The sequence below is a fragment of the Corvus hawaiiensis genome, chromosome 19, assembly GCF_020740725.1.
Source record: "Corvus hawaiiensis isolate bCorHaw1 chromosome 19, bCorHaw1.pri.cur, whole genome shotgun sequence".
NCBI lineage: Eukaryota > Metazoa > Chordata > Aves > Passeriformes > Corvidae > Corvus > Corvus hawaiiensis.
Genome location: NC_063231.1, coordinates 4,194,613 through 4,213,464, shown reverse-complemented (window position 1 = coordinate 4,213,464; position 18,852 = coordinate 4,194,613). Strand labels below are relative to the sequence as shown.

At 44.3% G+C, this 18,852-nt stretch overlaps 2 protein-coding genes across 8 annotated transcripts in view; both read right to left on the bottom strand.

The window, feature by feature from the left end:
- Positions 1–1,224: 1,224 nt before the first annotated feature.
- LOC125335761 (sterile alpha motif domain-containing protein 9-like) lies at positions 1,225–10,198 on the bottom strand. 3 transcript variants are annotated; one of them, XM_048323622.1, is made up of 5 exons: positions 9,639–10,198; positions 9,249–9,391; positions 7,861–8,004; positions 7,354–7,398; positions 1,225–6,838 (listed from the first exon to the last, which is right to left on the bottom strand). In XM_048323622.1, the coding sequence occupies exons 4-5, from the start codon at positions 7,355–7,357 to the stop codon at positions 2,178–2,180; spliced, it is 4,665 nt and encodes a 1,554-aa protein (XP_048179579.1). In that variant the 5' UTR covers positions 7,358–7,398; positions 7,861–8,004; positions 9,249–9,391; positions 9,639–10,198; the 3' UTR covers positions 1,225–2,177. The 3 variants fall into 3 exon arrangements, with proteins under 3 accessions (XP_048179579.1, XP_048179578.1, XP_048179580.1); XM_048323621.1 differs by having other exon boundaries at positions 9,654–10,198; XM_048323623.1 differs by having other exon boundaries at positions 1,225–6,964; positions 9,249–10,198.
- A 1,204-nt stretch (positions 10,199–11,402) lies between these two features.
- Positions 11,403–18,852, bottom strand: part of ERN1 (endoplasmic reticulum to nucleus signaling 1) — a 31,611-nt gene continuing 24,161 nt past the window's right edge. For 4 of the 5 annotated variants that reach the window (XM_048323632.1, XM_048323630.1, XM_048323633.1 and 1 more), the window contains 12 exons: positions 18,126–18,244; positions 17,618–17,800; positions 16,785–17,040; positions 15,950–16,040; positions 15,431–15,620; positions 14,831–14,930; positions 14,179–14,378; positions 13,821–13,968; positions 13,200–13,327; positions 12,488–12,611; positions 12,180–12,247; positions 11,403–11,970 (listed from right to left, as the gene is read on the bottom strand). In XM_048323632.1, the coding sequence (XP_048179589.1) occupies positions 11,764–11,970; positions 12,180–12,247; positions 12,488–12,611; positions 13,200–13,327; positions 13,821–13,968; positions 14,179–14,378; positions 14,831–14,930; positions 15,431–15,620; positions 15,950–16,040; positions 16,785–17,040; positions 17,618–17,800; positions 18,126–18,244 (1,814 nt within the window). In that variant the 3' untranslated portion in view covers positions 11,403–11,763. The remainder of the gene's footprint in view (positions 11,971–12,179; positions 12,248–12,487; positions 12,612–13,199; positions 13,328–13,820; positions 13,969–14,178; positions 14,379–14,830; positions 14,931–15,430; positions 15,621–15,949; positions 16,041–16,784; positions 17,041–17,617; positions 17,801–18,125; positions 18,245–18,852) is intronic. The other variant, XM_048323631.1, reaches the window with a different exon arrangement.

The window sequence follows — 18,852 nt, the reverse complement described above, 5'->3', positions numbered from 1 at the left end:
TGTATGGGATGAGAATGGATTACTGTGCTAGGCTGGTTGGTCTTACTTAGCTACCACTGTTCACTTGTAGGTTAATTTCTGAGAGGTGGTAAAGGGAAGATAAATGGCTATTTTAATGCTATGACATGGACCAGTTGGAGGCATTTTGAATTGGGTATGTGTGACAAGGAGGTGCAGTAGAGGACCCTTCAGGGAACACTGCTGCTGTGCAGAAGCTCTTTATGAGCATTTGTCCTCTGGCCCTTTCCCCTCCAGGGGAATCTGAGGGGCATTTGAGAACTACTTTGTACTAAAAGCTGGTTAGAGCAAGGGCAGTTGTGTGTTGCCTGACAGGTTGGAGCCCTGCCAGTGTGAACATGACTGGTAGGAAGGGTGGGTCTGTACTTGCTGCCCTGTGAGCCTTATCTGGTTGTTTTTGCAACGTGGGACCCCAAGATTTAATCTGTAAGTTTACACTTTTTCTCTAAAACTTGTTTTGGGTTTTTTTTTTTTTCTGTAGGGCTGGGCGGGATGAAGTAAAGAGTTTGAATCTAAACTTTTAATTTCTTACAGGTAGAAGTGGGCATATTTGAAAAGCAAGACCCCTATTTATGCCTCAAAGACAAGACTCAAGCATATGTGGGTTACAGGGCAAAGCACTGCTATCTGCAGAATCTAGTTGGGTGTGTGCAGGCAGAAAACAAGTTACAAGACAGACCCTCCTGGCCAAGGTGGCTGTAATTTTTCATCGTGGTAACAGTTTCTTTTAAAAAACTAAGTCTTTGCCTCTGCCACAGCATTTGAGCAGGTTCTACATCTAGTGAGCAGTCAATGCTTTGCTTTTCATTCCTGTGCTTTTCAGTAAGTTTGCATATCCTATTTCTGCTCCGTGTTGAAGCCATCCTAATGCCCCAGGCTAGACTTGGGAAAGCTGCCTTTGCCCTTTTCAAACATACTCCTGTCCCCTGCATTGGGGCTGGGGAGCAGAGGGGGATTTCTCTGATCCTTCAGCTCTCTTGCTTCTGGCAATTATTTCTGCTACCTGAGGCCAGAATGTGAAGGCTTGAATTAGACAATAGTCTTTGGTTTCATCCTCTTTCTTCTGAATTCACTATGGCTTGCAATTCCTTTTAGAGTTTTTGGCTGTGCCCAGATCTTGGCTGCAGTTGGAAAAGCAAATCATACCTAGCTACTGTTGGAAATACATCCTCAGGAAGGGTAATAAAGCTCACAGAGAAATGGTAATTCTTCATAAAAGATATTTATTAGATTAAAACAAGTTACATGACAGTTTTTTAGGCAATTTTAGTCACAGTATCTTACATCAAACAGTGTGAAACTCCAACAACAAGCACTTTTGTTATTAGAAGCTGAATGTGACATCATGGTTGCAAACACAGCGCTGAAAAACTTTGCATTTTTCAAATCATGGATGTATGTTACAGACAGATTTGAGTTCTGTACTCTGGCATTCCTTGGATGATAATGCAAAATCATTTCACCAAGTGCAGGAATTGCTTGGACTATGAAACACATAACAGTGCTTACAAATAATCTTTTATGTCATCCATATCTCTGCTCACAGGTCTCTGCACCCCACCCTAGATACAAATATGTCTAGTAAAGTAATGTTTGCACAGAGAAGCAATGCAGGAGTTACACAGAATTTGAGACCTCTTTTTTGTCAGTCCTGATGTTTGCAAAGTCAGCTGTAAAATTGCTTCTATACTGACCCTGGCTTTGCAGTTGGTAGTTGTATTTCATACATGGTATGTGTCAGAGAGCAAAGTATGTTACAGCCAGAGCTGCATATGTGGTGTGAGTTCACTTTTCTGTTGCTGATTCAGGAGCAAAAATGTAGTTACACTGGACAAATTCTTTTACTGATCAAGACTACACAGAAATTAACCACAAATCCTAATCTATGAGGTGAGAAGAAAGAAATTGACTGTTGTCTTTGGTTTGAAACCTTGCTTTCTGTGACTCCAAAACTATCAAAGGCTTGACTCTAAGTACACTTTTACAAGTAGTTTCAAAATTTTTTAGTTATTTTGTCACTATTATAGTTGTTAACTCTGATTTTCTTGTTGCCTGGTGTTTACCCAGGGCAGTCCACTTTTAGTTTTAAATGTGAGAGTGGACAGTTCCAGTGCTGTACATTTTAAGAGCACAGTGCATACGGTAATGTACTGCATACCTTATGTTCTTCTGATAGCTGGATCATTTTCAACCTCAATATTGAAAGCAACAAGGCCATTAAATGAAAAGCCTAAATAAAAGGTCACATTTTCATTTCCAGCGGGCACTGATTCATGATGGAGTGGCAAGATACGGAGCTCCTTCACGTGACCACGTATAAATAAATTTCTGTCCTTGGTCCAGCCAGAAACTCTTTTGAGATTGTCACGAATTATGGAAATATTCCATACAGTTCCATGCAGCCACTTCATTCTCCTTTCATCTAAGGATCCCACCATCAATTTATCAATTTTAGTTTTGTGCACAATCTTACTTAAGCCATAACCTTTTCCCAGAAAAAAATGGGTGTAGATTCTTTTCTTTCTGGTAGGAACATCTTTCATTTTGATGTCATATAAGCGTTTCAGGGTTTGAAGGGCTGAAGTTAAAATTTCATCTTTATCTGGATTAGGCTCTTTATCTAATGCCTCATCTGGCCAGTACAGCAAGGTGAGCAAAAAAAAGGCACTTGCTGGAAATGGTCGTTTTCCTTTGAAGAATCTTAGACTGAGCTCACGCAGAGTTGGCAGTGGAAGGAGTTTGGCTGATCCTGGTGTTAAGCAGGCTAATGTGATGTGGCTCAAAATATAATTGATCAGATCGTTGTCCTCTAGCCTGTTCCTTAGCGGGTTTTCTGGATAGAAACTAAGGATCCTTTCTAGCTTTTCAGCTGACCTGTTCTCTTTCTTATCTGTTAAGAATGACAGGATATTGGTGACATTTCCTCCACCACTCCTATAAATATTCATACGTCTCATGAGCTGAGTTTCAGGACCATTGTTGCTGTCATCAATAAGTGATGTTGAGATAAAAAATTTAGCGTATACCTCTGACTGTCTTTTCAGCCATTTTCTGGGATTATAAATTTGTTCTTCCTTATCATCATTTTCATCATCCTTCTCTTGGTTTTTATCTGTTTGGAAATAACTTAGTTCTTCTGAAATCCATTCCAGAGCATTGTACAGGTTCTGGCGCAAGCCTTTTAAGCGGGAGTGAAGTGTTCCCCATGTTCTTTTTATGTCTTCAGGAATGTAGTCTGTGGTGAGGTATTTCACAAGCTCAGTATATTCCCCCTCTGGACTTCTGTGGAATACAGGGAGTGTGGACAAAAATCGAAGAAGGCGACAACCTACTTCTACTTCTCCAAAATAGCCAGCGTTGTTCATAATTTCACGTTCTTCCTTTGCAGCCCGCTGTGCAGCCCTGAAGCATTTCATAGCTTTAAGAGCAATCTCTATCTTCTCAGTGATCCTTTCAGGGGTGTCCTCCTCTGTCATTTTATCCACAGTGAAGCTAAACCATTTCCTGTAGACTTGACCTTCTGTATCCAAAATATAAGAATCAGTTGGCAAATGAGATTTTGCGACCTGTGCCCAGTATTTTGCATCTTCAAATTTTTCGTTGCTGTAATTTAGTCTGGCAAGCTGCTGGGCAAAAAATGGATCTTTTCCAAGGAGTTCATATGCAGCTTTTAAAACAGCAATAGCTTTTTCACAGTCTTCAGCTTCACACACATGTTCAATGAATGGGGAAAAGAGAGTATCGGTATTGTCACCCCTGCTTCTTTTATCACGTCGAATAAACAGATGTCTGATAAACTTTATGAATTCTTCACGTCCAAATCTGTTTTCAAAGAGTATCTTTTCCTGAAGAAGAGTTGTTGCAAGTTGACTTAGTGATTGATTCCCTGAAAGCTGATGCAGAATTTCTTTTGCAACCAGGCAGTGTATTATCCGGACAGATGAAATATAAGTAGTACTTTCCCTTAGCTCAATAAAAATCATTCTTGCTTGTTCACTCAAGCGATGTTTGAAATCGTATGCCCTTGCTTTACTCTCTGTATATGCCCCCAGCCCCAGAAAAGCCTCACAGTGTGACAGTGAAACGTATGAATTGGGTACATAACAGTTGAGCAGAGCCACGTAACGCATCAAGCAGGTGTCACGAGAGGAAGGGTCAATGCCATGCAGTATGTGCGCTACCAAGTCTGACACGTACGTTTTATTGAACTCCTCACACATCAGCACAAACGTAAGTATGAATTCCGGTTTGACATCTTTCTGCTTCAGTTTTTCAAGTTTAGTGTTGAACAGATTTTTCTCTGACTCTGTCAGCTTGTGAGTGACAGCAACTGTGTCCAGTGGAGAAGCCTTGCAAAGCCTTTCAGGGTCATTGCATCGTCTACAGCACATAAGGATGAAGTAAGGTCTGGAGGTATTCATTTTCCTGGTTGCTACAGCCTCCATTAACTCAATCTGTAGTTCTTCAAAGTACTCATCATCATAATCTTCAATCAGGAGCAGCACAGGAAAACAGTGAGTGATTTCCTTTTCTTCATAATCTCTAAGTGCAAGCACATGGTTACAAACAGTTGAAGGTGAATATGAGGTCTTGATAACAGCACATCTAAAACGCTTTCTGCTTTTCCATAGAACTTGCCGTGCTATTGTGCTTCCACCGCTTCCAGGATGGTGAAATATCTTTAGTTTAGCCACAGAATAATTTTGTCCACTTCCTCGCAAAATGCCGTCCAAGAGTTTGCTTGCCTCCGTGCATGCTTCACGTTCAATGATATCCCCACAGAGTTTTTTATCAGCAAGCCACAAGTTTTCCCACATGATTTTTCTCCCGCGGTAAAAATTTTGTTCTATTTCTTGTTTTTGTTTTTCAGTCCAAAGATTTAATTTGATATCATCACATTGGTCAGCACAAAGGATTTCTAGGGAATACAGTTTCTCTTCTTCCCGCAAGGGAAGTGTACACACCCCTCCAGTGGAAGCTGGCAGGTGTCTGGGTTGGGCTGTAGAAGGCAGCATTGATTGGATGGTGGCATCTACATGACTGAGCTTCATACCCACAATACTGCATTGTTCTAGTGTCTCAATGCTGCAGGATTCCTGAGCTAGATTAGCCCACTTTCTGTAATTTTCTCTGGACTCTGCAATGCAGATGATGTACTCCATGCCATTCATCTCTGTATAGAATTCCTGAAAAGTGTCCACAAGTGGTTTCTGCACTGGTGATAGCAATAGAAAAAGCACAATGAAAGAGCGCTCCGGCAGAATTTCCTCACAGATACAAGTAATTACTTTCTTCAGGTATTTTTTTTTTGTTCTAATCCATGTATTTTCATCACAAGGTTTTTCATCCCCAAGGAAGTCACTGCGCCCATTGCAGAATATCCAGCTGGTCTGATCAAACAGTTTCTGAGAGGGAGAATTATCAGTCTTAATTTCTTTGAAAAAATCCTGTAAAAAATAAGAACTTGTTTCATGGTGCTCTTTGTACTTGCTGTACAGTCCTGACACATTAGAATGTTCATCAAAGTCAAAGACACAGAAAATGTTCAAGTGCATCAAAAAGTTGATGTAATTCAGATTGTCCTGTTCACAGCTGTTTGTGACAAGGATGTACCGTAGGGAATCATCCATGTAGCTTTTGCCATCATTTAATAGAATTGATAACTTTCTTCCTAAATCTTGAGGTATTTCTGTAGGTACTTGTTTGCTGGAGAGCTCAGCTCTTTCTCTTTGAGTGTCCCTGTCTGGCACAGCCTGAATGAAAGCAGTGAGTTTGTTGCGCTGCACAGGTTCAGACTTTGCTCCTAATCTCTGGTAGAGAGCTGGTTCTTTGGTCAGGATCACCTTCTGGCTGCTTTCGTTGTATTTTGGTAAATAAACTTCAAAACAATTCTTCTTTACCAAGCTGAATGTTGGTTCAATGTCAACCTCCACTACAAATCTTTGTTCCTGAGAGTCTTTTGAAATCACTTCAACAAACACAGGTGGGTGAATACATTTTCTTGCAACTTCTTGTAAATCATTGCAAAAGCACTTTTCTATATAATCCAGTGCATCAACAAAGTCTTCTCGGTTTTTGACCTTTATGCCAACAATCTGTCCATGTTTCCAGCCCTTGTCCTCAACACTGTCCATGACACCAAAATGGATGGTGCCATTTGTTCGAATGTTCATGCAGGCTGAAGCAAATCGTATCACTTCAGAGGCAAATTTTGACTGCACTTGATATTTGTTCAGTTCTGCAGCAATGGCAAAAGATTTGTATTCATGGCAAGGAATTATTAAATCACTGACTCCTGATTCTGGAGCAAGAACTGTGTCTTTCATGTATTTGAAATCAGTATCCTGACTTCTAAATGGCCGACAGTTTCTGAGCTCTAAAACTTCATCAGAACTTTGAAGCTGGGATTTCTTGCTGCTTCTTTGCCTCTTGCCAGAAGTAGGAGCTGTGTTCTCGCTGCTGGTTGTACCCACAGCACCAGAGCTGCCTCCAATTGCTGTGCCCTGGGCGGGGGTGTTGCTGGCTCTGGCTGGGCCTGTTTGTGCATCTGTTCTGTCGGGTGTTTTGCTGCTGGAGTCCTCCGCTTGCTGTGCCTTGTCCTGGAGCTGCAGAAGGTCATCTCTCTTGTGGATTAAGATCTGGATTTGGCCTTTCTTCATTCCTATGTCTTTGAGGAAAGACTCATCCAGTTCTATTAGTGCTGGGCCTGTCACTTCTTCTGCATATAGTTTATCTACGTACTCCTTCTTGATTCCAGTAGACTCCAGCCAACATTTTACATGGTTCTCATCCCATTCATTCACAGGTAATGTTTTGTAATCTAGAAGTTAAAATTACATATAACTAATACAAACTAATCTTTGTTTGGCCATGCTGAATGTTAGATTATTTTCTTTCTACCAGTCACAGTGAGAGAGCAGGTCTTAATTTCTCAAGTATGTCAGTTCTGAGGACAAAGTATCCTTAATCAGAAGCAGTTCTAAACAGTGGTGCAAGACTAATAAATCAGCAAAGCAGGAAACTAGGAAGGAGACTTGGAAATTATCCTCAAAGGCAGTCAAGGAAATAACTCAGAATGGTTTTTTGCAGGGAATGATGTGATAAGGTTTATGGGAATTGGCAGGACTGGATTCCATAAACTGGACAGGTTTGGGTAGATTATTTACCCACTTGAGTCTGATTATTTTCTGCTAAAGGAAGATAGCATCAATACAAACCCTAAGATGATGATAGGAGTACTGATTAGTTCCCCACTAGAGATGAATCCTTCAAATGCAGATATTAAAAAGTAAATTGCTACATATAAAATACAAATTTTCTGAAAGCAATACATACCCATTGTCTTTGGTGAGGGAAATCCTGCTGTTAGTGAACAAAACCCTAGAGGGGGAAAAAATAAGTCTTCAGATTTACAGTTAATGTTCCTGTGTTAGTTCAAGCTGACTTTGGTATTCTATTTTCCCAACTTCCTCCTCACCTTTTTGGTCCAAGGTCATTTCTGTACCTCTAAAAGCCTGTTCTTGCCAGCTATGCTGTTTCTGTGTGCCTGTGTGAAGGCAGCTGCTCCTGCCTCTGACACACACTAATGTGAAGGAAATAGGAGGGGTTGCTGGAGAAGCTTGTGCTGACAGCTGAGCCTAACAGCTCTTTCAAAAGAAATATGTACTGGAGAAAAGGAGGCCCACCACCACTGTATCCCCCAGGTTCTATCTCTTGCTTTTTATTGCTTTTTCTCACTCTCCCTGCCTTTTGTTCCTTCACACTCCCTTTTCTCCCTCCCTTCTTTGGTGGGTATACTCTCCCCTGCTCCTTCTCTTTTCCCACATCTGTTCTGGTGCTTACCAAAATTTCCAAGAAGCAGTTAACTCACTGCCCAACCCAGCAGAAGGTTTTCTGTTTAATGGAGTGTCCTCGCCTGAGTTGTGACATCCTTCTTGTGCCCAGCCTCCATTTCAGGGGTTGGCTGCAGGGACAGCCAGTTCCGTACTGCAAGAGGAATGGGTTAAATACACTGCTCAGTGTGACAGCAGAGATATGAGACATTCACAGTCAGCAATAACCATCCACGAGCCTGGACACCAGGGGTCACAGTAAAAGGTGCACTGTGATGGTGGTGTTTCTTCTCTTACTGTGGTGTGGGGGCTCAACTCTCTGGTTCAGCTGGTGCAGTAGCTCAGCCAGCTCCACCCCTGCAGCTCGTGGTGCTAAACAGCACCAGCAAGTGTAAAAGGAGCAGCCACCAGTGCAGCTGGTCAAGGTCTCCACAATATCCGCAAGTGTAAAGGTGTTACTGGGGGAAGGAGACGAGTGCTCAGTCCCTGGGACTATGGTTTGGCAGGAGGTGAGCTCAGCAGAAGGTAGTGGTTTGGGGAGATACTGGGAGAATAGGGTATGCTGGAAAAAACCAACAAGTGCACATTAAGCTTTTTTGCACCTGGTCAGCCCTGTGCAAGCCTTGGGGGGCTGAGGCACCAGCATGGCTGTAACTTTCGTGTGAGCAGGTGGCTCTAAGGGGGAGCCTGTTACAGGACTGCCCAGATGTGCTGTAGCTGTAAGACATCCCTCAGCGTAAGTGTAAACAGGCTGGTTATAAAAAGGGTGGGAGACTGATTTCCATTGACACTTGGTGCAGCTTTCCCCGAGAAAGGGGGCTAAAATGGCTCTGAAATACTGGTCTTTTAGAGCCTTTGGCCGCCTCCCATGGCTGGGCTTGTACAGTGGGTCGGCTTGTGGTGAATCCCGTTCCGCGCCTGTCTCTCCGCCCCAGCCCGCTGTAACAGCTGACGTCAGGAAGCGTTTCAGAGCAAAAAGCCTTGCCGGGGAATCGAAACTGGAATGGAGGCTGAGCAGAGCGGGGGCAGGGCTGGGGAGGCGCGGCTGGAGGGGGCCCGGGGGTCCCTGATCCCTCCTGGTTCTAGCAGCAGTCGGGTGCTAGTTGGTGGCACCGGGTTTGTGCTCCAGTGGGCTCTGGCTACTCTGGGCTGCACGGCTGGGCAGCGAGGGGGTGCAGCTGCGGGGCTGGGGGCAGAGCTGTCTGCGCCTCGCTCCCACGTCTCTGAGCTCTCAGACAGTCCCATGTAGTGCTGCCGAGCAGCTCCTACCCCAGTGGGGTGGCCGGGGGGACAGAGCTGGGTGGGTGGCAGTGGAGGGACATCCTCACTTTTCGTTGAGCCTGCTACCAGTAAAGTAACCCGCCGGCCTGAATGGCCCGCAGCGCACGGAGGGCTTACCTTGCCGAGTGTCTCCAGTGCTGTCCTGCCTGCAGGGAGTTTCCATAGGAGGAAGGGAGGGAAGGTGCTCCAACACCTGGGTGCCAGGCTCTGCACGGGCAGCAGTATGAGCACTGTGGGTGTTCTGCAGCTCCTGCGGGTCTCTTGAAAATTATTCCGGAAATAAAAAAGGGGAAACTGCTTTAGACAAACATTTCTGGTGAGCCATCCAGTCTCCACCCCCTTCGCAGCAGTGCTTCTGCTGCGTGGTGCTGCCGTTACAATCCAGCAGCCTAGCCTCACCAAAACCAGCTGTCAGGATGGGGTGTGGAATATATTTATTCTTTTTTTTGTATTTTAAAGTTTTAGATCCACCTCACTTACTGCCCTCTGTATTAGCTACCTACTCACTCCAGGCCTCCTCACCAAGTAAGTAGTGGAGAGGTTGGCAGGGTAGTTAATAGAGCACAAGAGGCTCCTTAGCCCAGGCCCTCTGCCACTGGGGCCCAGGAAGGCTGTGCTGCACACAGAACTGTCTTAGTGACTTTCTGTTTCCTGTAAAACACGTGATCTGTTATCAGCTCAGTTTCACGAAAACCATTTGATCTTTATCTTAGCAGCACAAATTCCTGCCATTTTCTCTCACCTGTGCACTTGCCTCAGCCACCAGACTGGAGGTGGCTGGTGCCTGGGGACTGTCAGAGTAACAAACGAGGCTCCTGGGCCTTCAGGGAGGCTCAGTGCTCCCCCCCACCCGAACAATTCCTGCATCCTCTGTTGGATCAAGAGGCAGGCAACGAGTTGAGTAGGCTCAAAAACCAGGCACCAAAAACCAGGCACGTCCCTTCCCCAGGGAGGCCGGACGGGGCTGCTGCAGGCCTTGTCTCCTCCCCCACTCAGTTCTGACAGCTCTGAGAGCACCAGGCCTGCTGGGTTCCCTGGGCACACATTGTCACTAAAAGCTGTGGGGTTTTAATCTGAGTACAAGTCTTTATTTAGTAGATTTATAAAAGACCTTTACATGAGAAATACAAAAATATTAAATAGGCTTTGAATCTTTTTAGGTAAAATTATCATTATGTTTTCAAGCTTTAGAAACATGTAACCTGCAGAGTTTGGCATCTTAGGTAAATTGCTCTCACTTTGTAAAAGTAGGAAAAAAACATCCTGTAAAGTATCTCCAGAAAAGTAGCTGTACATACCCCATCATACATATTACTGGCAATAATTTATTTAAGACACAATGGCACAGTCATACACATTCCCACTTTGTAATTTCGCCTTCAATTCCATTGAAAGATGCAGTATCACTTTCCTCTTCGAGTTGTTATCTGATGATTAAATATAAACACTAAACTGATTAAGACTGATTTGGCATGCTTCATACTTGTACCACTTGGATTTGATACCACTTTGTAGTAAAAATTAAATAAATATAAATACATTAAATAAATATATTGTAAAAGAACACCCCAGCTACATTAGCATTCAGCATTTCTTCATCCTAGCACATGTGATGCTTTGTCACAGCTTCAGGGCCAATGTAAAGAAATACTGCATCTTTAACCACACAGGCTCCCATGGATGGAATTACCAGCCCACACATACAGAAAATGGGGTTTTACAGCTCTGTGGCACCCCTTAAACACTGCCCTGATTTCACTTCTCTGAACAGCTCTTGATTCATGTCCTTTTTCCCAGGACTGTCTCACCCCTGGCCCTGTGGCTGTGGCCTTTTCTTACCCCTTGAGACATTTGCAGTTGATGAGTCACAGGCAGCTCTCAGCTGCCATTGGTGTTTGCTGCAGATACTTGTGCAGATCTGTTCTCATACTGTGAGTTGAGGACTGTTCAAGCTCTTCTGTGGATACTGGTTGATGTTAAACAACAAGGCTTATTTTCAGAGTAGGTAAACCTTGACTTGATGTTTCAAGTCAGTATTTTTTAAAACTTCATTGTTTCTGCTCAAGTATGAGGGACTAATTTTCCAGGGTAGTACTGATTAAACAGAAATGGTACTTTCATACCATTTTTTGGATAATTGTGAATGATTCCCTTTGCAATCACTGTGGTGTGCCTAATGCCTAATGTGGCAGCAGTGCAATGGCAGGTTCGGATGATTTGCTACAACCAAAGGGCTCCTTTTGCACATCCCAGTCCCGAGTAATTATATGATTTCAATCACTGAATTAGAAATTTTTTTTTTTTTTGGTAGTAGTAAAACACATCCATTACAAAATCACATACAGTACAGGGATATTGGGTGATGGTTATATCCAGCTGTTGCTCTTCATTTCCACAGTCTTGAAAACTGCCTTGGAGTCAGTAACTCCATCCCCAGGGTTCAAACTTTACCATTCACACCCTGGGCTTCACTATGTCCTGATCCAGCACAGGCACAGGTACAAGGCACTTTTTGGAAGCTTGGTTTCTTCAAAGAGAGAGAATTCAGCTCTTTGATCCCACTTTTCCCTGCTAAGGGTAGGCCTGTGCTTGGAATGTTGGTCCCAGAGAGGAAAGCTCCATCGCTCTCCTCTCAAACCATGTCTCCTGTAAGGCTCAGCTCTGCAAAGTCCTCAGCATAGTAATGCTGGAAGAGTCTTTCATGGCAGCAGATGTGCATAGCGTGGTAGGTGTGCAGGAGCAGGCGAGGGAAACGAGCTGTAAAGTAACACACAAAATCATCTGGGATGGAGCCCAGGGTCTCCTGCACTTCAGGAGGCAGCTCCCTGTAATGGTGCTTCTGTGGAGGAAAACAGAAGAGGAAAAGCTCAGTCAGAGGGTTTGTTCAGGAGCCTCTTGCAAACAAAGCTGTTGGTGTTCCTGGAAACAGTAACCTCCTATTGGTTTCTTGTAAAGGAGTTCAATACCTAAACCAGGGTCTGACACAGGCTGGCAACAACAGCAGCCAGAGGCGGGACCAGAGAGTGCATGAAGAAAAGACTCCTTTACCTTATTTCTCATTGCCCTCAGAAGGTCCCGGACAGAGCCACCTTTATAGGATCTGAATTTTCGAAGATCTGCAAGAGAAACAAGTTTTTTTTTGTGTTGTGATGCAGTTTTTGGTGCTGGGGTGTGTGTCTGCAGCCACAGATCCTAGGTGTGTTTTAGTATATAAACACATACTTGAATTTGAAGAAATGCTTTACTGGCAAGTAACAGTGATGTGCCAAAACTGAGACAGTGTTATCTTCACTTTCCTGTCCCAGCAAACTGGGAATAGCAGGTAATTCCCACTCTGATAAAATGTTGTCCATTACCTGTCTGAAGAGGAACAGTGATGTGCTCTCTCCAGTCCATTTTCACCACTTCTCTTCCACCTCTTTCTAATTGCTTGACTATTGGACCATCTAAAGATTCTTTCTCTATCCGGTCACTAACATCCTGGAAGAGACATTCAGATTATTTCTAGTTTTATTTCCAAGCTTTTCACAATATTTTCAAATTGCTGCTTCTGGCCAATTATTTATTACCAGCCTGTCCTGGTAATAAAGTTAGAATTGCACGTCACTCCAAGACAGTGCTTGGGAATGGATACAGAAGTTTCCGAGATGATTTGTTTCACCCTTTGCCAAAGCCTTTTTAGCACAGAGGAGAAGGTAAGGCTGGAAAGGATCTCAAGTCCTCAGCTACTTCCCACCCCACATCAGGATTGAGTGCATGTTCACTCCTGTTCTTGAAAACCCTCCTGGCCACGTTCTCTGTGGGTACTGCAGCTGCTAGAGGAGACCTTCTTTTCACCAATGGACCTTGGTAACATCAGTTCTGGCCCCCTGGGAAAGATCTGCTGTAAGACTAAGCCAATTGCTTAGGAGCTACACCCAGCTATTACAGCTGGGCTGCCTCACTCCTCACACTAAGGCTGTGGATTCTATGACCTCAAACAGGCACAAAAGAGAGACTGAATTCAAGACCTGAAGAAAGTCTACAGGAGCCCTGAGATCTGAGAGGAGAGCAAAGGTCATCACAAACCTGAAAGAACTGGAGCTGTTTTTCTAGACTCCAAAAGAAGGGGTGTTTGAGAACACAGCTGGCAGACGGCCGTTTCTGAGGGTCCATGTTGATCATCTGCTCTATTAAATCATGAGCAACAATGTCTTCTGTAAGGAAGAGGGTGTGGGGAAATTTACTTCTTTTATTTTCTCTACGTTCTTACTTCTTTTATTTTCTCTACGTTTTCTCTACTCTTCTCTCTCTTTTATTTTCTCTACGCTGTAGTGAAATGTAAAATTTTTTAATTTTGTACTTCAGAAATTCATTCTGGTCTCTACTTCCTCCTGTCCTGCTAGTTCAAGTGCTGCCCTCACAGATGTGCTGGGCAACCAACAGAAAGAATATCAAAGACTAAGAATATCAAAGTTCAGCTCTCTCTCACCCTTTAAATACAGGAAATAACTTCACAATCAAGATTGCAGGGTTCCAAATTGTGTATTCCAGAAATGCTCTGGGGCACTAACTCTGAGAACTTTAGGCCCTCTACTTCAGGAGGACCTGAGGAGTACAAGTCTCCTCTCTTGTGGGCCTTGTTTCTGTCCTGGGTGTTGGTGTTTAACAGGCTGGGTCGCTCACTGATCCCTGCAGTGCAGTCCTTACCATGCCTCCCTGCATCCAAAGCCTCCAGGCTGTATGCTCCCAGCAGGATGTTGGCTTGCCGCTGCAGGGACTTGCCAAAGGGATGGCCACCTTCAGACACCACGTAATAGAAGACACAGCCAGCTGAAAAGATGTCCACCGTGTACGTCTGCAAAGAAACAGCCTTCAATAGCAGTAACGTCTTTTCCCCCTGAAAGCTCTGATCGTCACAGGGTGGTTATTTTGCATCTGAGAGCAGAAGGAAATTTTCAGACTTGTACATTTGAGCTGCAAGGCAGCCTGGAGGCCCAGGCACCAAGTGCTGCCTATGGTAGGATCTGGCCTGCTCCTGGGCAGCCTGGGAAGGGCGAGGACTTACAGGGTTCTCTTTGCAGTCTTCACTCAGCATCTCTGGGGCAATCCAGCCTTCGGTGCCCGGCACACCCGAGCGGCGGCTGAAGCTGTGCCTGCCCACGGCCAGCTTCTTGCACAGCCCGAAGTCTGAAATCATGGCTTTGACTTTCCCGTGAGCGTTGGGCATCGAGATGAGGATGTTGTGGGGCTTCAGGTCCCTGTGAACTGTTACAAACATCCACTTATCCACTCAGGCACTCCCAACAATCTTTGTAAATTTTTAAATGAACCTTTCACAAGGCTGAACCACCATTCATTAAACCAAAGTCATAACTTCCAATGATTGTTGTTGGTAGAGGCTCATTTTTTTATTCCATCATGTTTTATATTACTCCTATCTAAAAACTTCAGCACCCTGTACCAACAGTAAGGACTTGCTTTAGTACTCTGGGGCTGCAGAATGTTGCAGGGACAAGGCCAATGTCAAATCATAAAACCATGGAATGGTTTGGGTTCAAAGGGACCTTAAAGACCGTCTCATTCCAACTCCCCTGCCATAGGCATGGACACCTTACAAGAGGCCAGGTGAACAGACCAGTACCAGGGCAGTGTCTCTTCTTTTTCCAATTAAGAAGATGTAGTCCTCCCTCCAGTCCTGAAAGGAGAGGCATTCTTACCAATACTCAGGGAGTGCAGGTAAGCCAGCCCAGATGTCGTCTGCTGCAGGAGAGTGATGGGTTGTAAGCCATGGTGGCTGAAGGCCTTCTGCTCAACATACTGCAACAGAGAACCAGGAGAGTCAGCCACAGCACTGCTTAGAGGCTGCATAAATAATAAATCCATGCACTTCACCGTCCCAAAAAGATGAGACTGGGTAAATTGTGCTAGCTGGTAACACACAGCAAAGAGCCTTTTTTTGGCTGAAGGTGATGATCTCTGAAGTCTCATTCAGAGAGAGAATTCTGTATAGCACTGTGCTCCAGAAAGAAGAACAGAGTCTTCAAAGTCTGCATGGTAGGAGGGGGAGGATGACTAGAAGGGAGTCCTTCACAAGAAGTTAAAAATCAAAGGACAACAGCTTCTGTCCATAAATCAGTCCAGGGTTAGGGATGTCTTCCTAAAGGTTTGAAAACACCCCTGTTCTAGGATTGTGTAATTGTTACAGAGGTGGCAGTGGGAGTAAATGGAACATCTCCTGCATCAGGCACTTCAGCAACTTAAGCTCAAGGGAAGTGAAGGCCTTCCAGGGAGAAGATGTTCCCAGTTCTGTGGGTCACCTCCTGTAGGGTGGCAGCACACAGCTCAATGGCAATGTACTGGAACTGCCGGTCCCTCTCCGTGCAGAAGTAGCGGATCACGTTCGGGTGCTCGTCGGACTCGCGCAGCAGCTGCACCTCCCGGTCTGCGAAGCTGAAGCACTCAGGGAGAATCCTCTTCACTGCCACATCGCGGTTATCAAATGAGCCCCTGCAGCCAGGGAGGGAAGGCACAACAACCCTTCACACTCTGGAGCCAAAGCATGTACAGAAAATGTGACAACAGAAGCCATTGTAGAGGCTAATGAAAGCAGGTACATGGAAATGTACCTGGAAACAGGTACATTTGGCCAGTAAACACTTCTTAGGGAAGTAAAGTAGTTTTTGCTAGTGAAGAAAATGCATGAAAATATTCCAGACATATGCAAAAAGTTTCATTTCTGTTCATAGTAGATGTGAGGGCTTTTATAAAAAAAATGAATTAAAGGGACCTAATACAAACACAACATTGGTCTGTTTAATGCACACATTCTCTTCTACCTGTAAACAATTGTCCCTTCAGCTCCATGTCCCAATACATCTTTAGGGTTAAACGAAATCTTGCCAACAACCACTCGGTTTGCTTCTTCATCTGAACAAGAAAAGAAAAACAAGCACTGGTTTAGGATGGGGCAAAGCAGCCTTTTAAACAGCACAGACTTTGGGGCCAGTCTGTAAAAGTCTTTTAGCTCATGTTTAAGTTTAACACACATATGATCAAAAGAAATGAGTATGTCCACATTGGTACTTACCCTGAGTAGGCAAATACCCTGTGGTGACCCAGTGAGCCAACATCAAGAGTCAAAACACATTTACACACACCTCCTGACGTATGGTCTGGAAAGATTATGGCTCACAGCTGTGAGAAATGAGTGGTTCTCAGCAGCCAAATTCTTTCTAAAAGTTTATAGATGTTGAATTGAGAAATGCTGACTAACAGTTACGGAAGTGGGTTTAACAGCCTTTGAAGGGGCAAATGAGTGCACAGGAAGACCAGGCAGGAAGGTTGCACTGCCTAATCCCCATTTCTTGAGTCCAGTTAATCATCTTAATACATGTTTCTATTTGAATTAGTATCTCCCTAGAATGGCTACAAGTGACAGGAACATGCTGCCCTGGAAAGCACAAGCCTTCAGCTGGCTGTTACTGTAAAGCAACAATCCTGCTGAGGGTCAGGGCATGGAGACCTGCCTGTGGTGTGCAGGGCTCAGCCTGAATGAGGACGATGGTTCTTTTCATCTTGCTGCGCTATGAAGTATCATCAGTAATATTCTCCTGTATCATCACAAAGACTGGGGAAATAGAGACACAATAAACCACACTGGGCCAACTTTACCTCCCTCTTCTTGCTCAGTGGAGAGGCAGCTCCCAACATCAGATGTGGAGACGTTGGAATAGGCAGAGTGGTTTGATGCTCTGGGGGACAGGTTTGGGGTGCTGGCACCTGAGCTTTCCATCCGGCCATATGATGTGTCCAAGAAATCTGCGTCGGGTGGGAGGTCACTGGGAGCACCAAAGGACAGCTTCTGTTGCTGCAAGAGCTGGATCTTCTCTTCCAGCTGATGCTGCCTCTGCTGCTGCTGGTGGACACTCTGTGAGAAAGGACCTCAGTGAAGATTTGGCAGTCAGGTCATGCAAGGGAACTCTACAGCTATTGGGGAGCTACTTCTAAAAGGTGGGAGCCAAACTCTCCTGCCCTGTCCCTGCCAACCACACAGGTTGAGGAATGTTCACTCACAATTTCTATTTCATTCTGGACTTCCATTGCCAAGATGAGAAATCACATGGCTTGGTTAAAAAAGCTGTTACTAGGTTGACCAGGTGTGTTTAAACCATTGAAGGATAAAGGCTTTGATCCAAAACCTGACAGTGGTTCAGGTGAGGAAGAGAACAGTAAGGCCAATAATGCTAAGATCATGTCCAAAAAGAGTAATACCTACAAAACCCACAACTGGTGGGTGGTGAATGGAAAAGAAAACCTCTCCAGAGCTGGCACATATGGCCAGAGAAATCACTGTTAAGTCAAATTTGTGCCTTTTCTCCCCAGTGCACATCTGTGAAGAGGGAAAATCCCTAGAGTGTGTCATTAACTCCTGTATCATTTCTGGGCTCTACAATGTTCCTGATTCTCCCAACACTCAAAAGCACATCAAGCCAGGTCAGCATTACCATTGGGTAGGTAATGATGAAAGCCACCCAGCCCACAAGCAGGAAGGTGCTGAGGATGATTGTGGCCATGTCTTTCAGCATGGAGTCCACCGGAGTCTCTGGCCGTGGGATGGGCCGAGCAGGAGTCTCTTCAATATCCTTTGGAGCAGCTGGAGGCCCTTCTGTTGAGGAACCTTCAATGACCTGAGGCAAAGAAAGCTCTGTTAGCTCAGTATCTCTGTGGGTAATGAGGCATTTATAGCCAGCCTTTCTGCTACATCATTTTTAGTAATTTCTAAACCTACCAAAGTCTAAGTTTTGCACGTGGAGAAACAAAAGCAGCGGAAAGCCTTAATTCTGAAACAAGAAATGACACTTCCTCATACCAGTGATTCTATGTGCTAAGTACATGAACATCTGATACAAAAAATGTGAAGTAATTCCATGCAGCTTTCCTTCTGTCCTCCCCCAACTTCCACTCCTTTATATTCTTCTATTATGCAGTAAGAGAATAATTCTCATCACAAACCTCTTCAATAGTGGCTTTATCAGAGTCAGCTGGAATCACGTTTTCAGGCCTCTTCGGTAGGTTGCTTGGGAATTTCTCCAGGATCTTTGTGGGGGCAGATAATGGTGTTTCATGATGCCCTTTAAATAAAACACACTTGTTGAAACAGAAAGCTGTCCTTTTTTAGGAAAGATATCCTTGATTGCAGAATCTTTGCTGAAGAGTGAGAACATCACATAACACGATGCTAATGTATAGAACAGGAAAGAGAAAGGAGAGGGAAAATGGAGGGCAGAGGTCACTGAGAGCTGCAGAGGAACATGAACTGTCTACCTGACATACTGCAGGAGGGAGGGTATTAACAAGGAAAGGGATCATGGGAAGAGAAAGGTGGCACTTAAAAAAGCTGGAAGTTGCACACCGTCCCTGCCCTAGAGTTCCTGCCATATAAATCACTCAATTATCACCAGTCATCACTTAAAACTGAACTTCAGACAGTTCCTCATTTTTGAAGCAGAATTGTAAATGCACTGAAAAGTCAATTCCAAAATTCAGGGACTTGGGACACACAGGATAGGCTGACAATTAATAAACATTATCTTCAGCCTCTGTGTTTTAATCTGTTTACAAAATGGAGCAAACATGACTGTCTGATCCATATGATGAGAATTAAGGTAACTGCATGCACAGTAAAAAAATCCAAAAGGACCCAAATACAATATTTACTGTAAATAATAAATTACTATAC